This window comes from Aplysia californica, unplaced genomic scaffold (genome assembly GCF_000002075.1).
Source record: "Aplysia californica isolate F4 #8 unplaced genomic scaffold, AplCal3.0 scaffold00039, whole genome shotgun sequence".
NCBI classification, from domain to species: domain Eukaryota; kingdom Metazoa; phylum Mollusca; class Gastropoda; order Aplysiida; family Aplysiidae; genus Aplysia; species Aplysia californica.
In genome coordinates, this window is record NW_004797309.1 from 1,342,376 (window position 1) to 1,346,512 (window position 4,137).

The 4,137-nt window shown below is 40.1% G+C and overlaps 1 protein-coding gene across 1 annotated transcript in view; it reads right to left on the minus strand.

Annotated features, from left to right (window-relative positions):
• Positions 1-4,137, minus strand: part of LOC101853999 — a 19,987-nt gene extending 15,850 nt beyond the window's left edge. The window contains exons 1-3 of the mRNA XM_035973982.1: positions 3,308-4,137; positions 1,797-1,873; positions 457-629 (exon numbers count right to left, since the gene is read on the minus strand). Coding sequence (XP_035829875.1) covers positions 457-629; positions 1,797-1,873; positions 3,308-4,137 — 1,080 coding nt within the window. The remainder of the gene's footprint in view (positions 1-456; positions 630-1,796; positions 1,874-3,307) is intronic.

A 4,137-nucleotide genomic window follows, 5' to 3' on the forward strand; every position in this document is an offset into this window, starting at 1 on the left:
ACTGCTTTTTCTCTCAGTGCCTCTGAAGCTGTAGCTGTTACAATGTTGTTTTAGTTTTAGTTTTTGAAATTGTTTTGCTATGTTTATGATATTATTAATAATAGATAGCATTTGTATAGCGCATATCCCCGTTCAACAGCAGGCTCTATGCGCTTGACACTATATTATTATATAATGTCAAATCCGTCTGTCAATGTGTGGCGATGACCGATGACTTTTCAGTCGATGTTTCTAAAAGAGAAATATACAAAAGTAGGTTTAAGATAACTTGTCGCTTCTGCTATGGCCAATGAGACCAATTTTTACCTTATGAGCATTTAAAAGCTTAATTTCCACTTTTGGGTGCGTGCAGCGTGCGGGCTTCTCTTGGTTTCAGCGTACTGATATTACTACTGTTTTAATTTATGTTGACATTTTCAGTAAGTATTGCTGCTAAGTTGACACTGCCGGTGTTACCTTAATAACCTGCAGATCCAGCTCCGAGCCCGGAACGGCTACATAGGACTCGGTCACAGAGGAGGCGTGTCTGAGTGACGTGGAGGTGGTCAGCAGAGCTCTCACAGAGGGGGGCGGGGACACAAGGTCAAGGTACTCCTCTGGCTCCACGTCCACCGTTAAGGTGAGCGATTCTGCGGACGTGAGCAATACAATGTTGGTGTTATTTTCTGGGGGATGTTTTTTTTTTATAATTGATTTGTTTTGTTTTGTTTTTTGTTTGTTTGTTTGTTTTTTGGGAGAAGGGGTTAAAGTGTTATTTATCATAAGTGTTATACATTTTAAGCGTTGTATATGCTAAGTGTTGTTTACTTTGAGTGGTTTTATTCTCAGTCGTATTTATTATAATATGGACTTAGAGCTATGGGGGAGGTCGAGAGTGGAGGGCATGAGTATATTATCTATTTTAACATCAGGGTAGTATTTGTTCCAGAGTCATATGGATATAGACTGTGCTGGTAAAGAATCTTAAGTCCTTTCTTCACATACGTTGGTGCATCGTTGCCGTGGAAATGCCAAAGTCGTGAATGGCAATTTCATTTGTTTGCATTACAAAGAGAGCTTTCGATAAATCATATCAACGACAACAGAGAATCGTCCTGTTATCTTCTAAGTGAATGTTTGGAATAATACTGAAATGGAACAAGACTGCCTTTTAGCATCATTATTGTTTGCGTTTTCGGTGAATTTGTTCCTCTAAATGTTGGTTTTGAAACGAGTCATTTTCCCCAATAACAATATTCCACTCTTATATTATAATCAGATTTGTGAAACAAATGACCAAAAAAAAAATTTTTTAAATAATCTTTCCTTGATTCAATGGGTGGTAGCTTTTGTTGCGCTGAAATGTGAGCACAATCTCATTCCCACGCTATTTATCATCTTTATTTCATAAATATGCATTGTAAATATACCGGGGTTTTTTCCACTGTTACTCCTTAAAATCTCATCTAAGACTAAGGTGCTAAAGAAGGGTCACTGTGGGTTATTATAATTTGGGCAATATATTATGACCATAAAAAGGAATTTTCAGGCTCTTATTTCTTAAACAAAAAAGGTACAGGGCATACAACTTAAATTCCTGAACTCCAAGGCAAACACACACACACACACACACACACACACACACACACACACACACACACACACACATATATACATATATATATATATATATATATATATATATATATATATATACACACACACACACATACATACATATACTTACACACACACATATTTTGAACATGAATACGTGTCTACACATAATATTTAAAAGACACTAATTTAGAGCTCACCAAACCAAGATCCCCCGAGAGATAAATGTATTGTTGCACAATTCCCAAGAAGACGACTCTGGCTGTACGTCAGTTCTCTGCAGATGTTTTAAAACAATTTTGAATAAAACAAGCATTTACTTAATAGTAAGACATTCAAAGTAATTTGACATTTTTTTAACGATTTTTAATCAAAGTCGTACTTAAGCCCACATCGTTACTTGTTGTAAACCAAGGGATAGTGTTAAAATCCGTGTTGATGATTAAATAATTGATTACTAGAAAACTGTGGAAGCATACTATTTATAAAAACGTGCAGAAATTGCAGTCATTGAAAATGGTGGCAGCGCATCGAGAAAGTGTGCACTGGGTCGTTAATAGTGCGAAATTTGTCAACCTGAATTTCCCATAACACAATTTTTTTGTAAATGTTTTACGTCGAGACAATTTAGATTATTTAAGAGGCGGGCTTCGACCCTGCCTGTCACGGCTTTCCTGAGCTTAGAGGGATGCAACATTGCAGCAGAAAGCCCTGAAATACTTAATAAAAATCAGCTCAATCGGGAATTGAACTCAGACCGGCTACGCCAGCAAAGCGCCTAACCGCTACACCACAGACACATGTGCATGAATGTTTTCTTTGAGCGAACCGGTAGGTATGTTGACGGTAACCCCTACCTGTCTTCGTGGTGCCCGAGACGATACAATAGTCTAGTGTCAATGCCCTTTCAAAAACACCCTACGTGGGTCTGAAAGACTAGCAGCACAAGAGCATAATGATTGTCGTAATCATAGCCAGAAAAAAGATTCACGGTCGGCGCAAGGGTGAAAGCAAGGGTGAATTAAGAATAGTGTTCATAGCGTAATATTGGAAACGTTTATGCTGCAAGGCGGTCCACACACTCACGAGACAATGAACGCAAGCCGAGCAATGAGCCTTGCTTCGAACTCGCTTTGAAATTTGTTTTTTCTAACACACACACACACACACACACACACACACACACACACACACACACACACACACAGCAGCAGCAGCAGCAACACCAGCTCCAGCAGCCATGCATGAGGATTTCCCCATGGGTTCTGGTTAGTTTACACTTTACACAATTGGAACAGAACGGTTTTTTTTTTTTACATGCAGTATTTTATTAAACATCAAACTGGCGTAGTTTTTAATAAGGACTTTGAAGTCAAATATGCTTAGCCACTCAACCCCTGGTTGATTTTAAAATATTTAGCGCAGTTGTCTATATTTCTGTATTCGCTCGACGCCTCACGCCAACCTCATAAAATTTTCGTCATATACATAGCGATTTTTGACAGTTTTGGAGTTTCGGGACAAGACCCAGGGGCAGAATTGCGTGTATAGGGCCTCTAAAATGGGCTACTGAGAAGGGAAGTGAGGGGGAGGAGGGAGTGTAAGCTTTCATGGTTTTTTTTCAAAATGTGCAGCCTTCACGCAATAATTCGAATAAACTTAAACATCCACTTCAACAACCAAAGGACCAACTCTGAAAACTGCAACCTACCCAGCCTGGCACGACCGTCCGTTCTTTGTGCACTCAATGATCCCAGTTTCCATGCTGTGTCCTAATTCATTTAATTCACTTCGCGTCAGCCGAAATGCGGGCGGGAAAAGTTCCGCTGTTTCCAGGAGGCCTCTGCTGGCTACATATGCCCAGTCTGTGTCCGACTGCATACCACTGTATACCTCAAACTCTCTCTGCAAGTCATCAAAGATCAGACTAGCCTCATTATAGTTCAGGCTGTCGGAGAAATTTTTCAGTTTCGTATTGTCAAGCAGAACCGCTAGGCTCTTTCCTGGAGTACTTAGGCGAGTTTTAGAATTGTTAACTACTTTATCTATATCTAAAAGTAGTAGGTCATAGAATCTTGTTCTGTTGTCCAACGTAGATTTTTTCAGCATGTTGGTATTGCACACCGTCAGGCTGAGAGGACTGGCATTCTCGTATGTGTCCGACACATTCACCTTGAATATCTTATCAGAATCCTGATATTCCCTAACTAAGAAGAAAACCATCACACCAAACCCAACACACGCCGCTAAAGAGATCAAAACCCAAAAAATGAAATAAAAATAGGAGCGGGTCCTCAGAAGCATTGAGGTGCCGTGCAGATCTAAACCACTGAGCCATTTCACACCGCCTTTACAAGGCTGAGTTTTCCTTGAAAATGTCACACGGTATGGGTGAGGTTCTTTGGGTAATGAAAACAAGTCCTTTTTCCTCACACGGTCTTTTTTCCTCTTCTTCGTTTCCTGGTAGTGAGGTGCAGCTTCGTGCATAGAGGAGAAATACCTGGCACATCGCTCTTGCCAACGTGTGTCCACCCCGGGCAT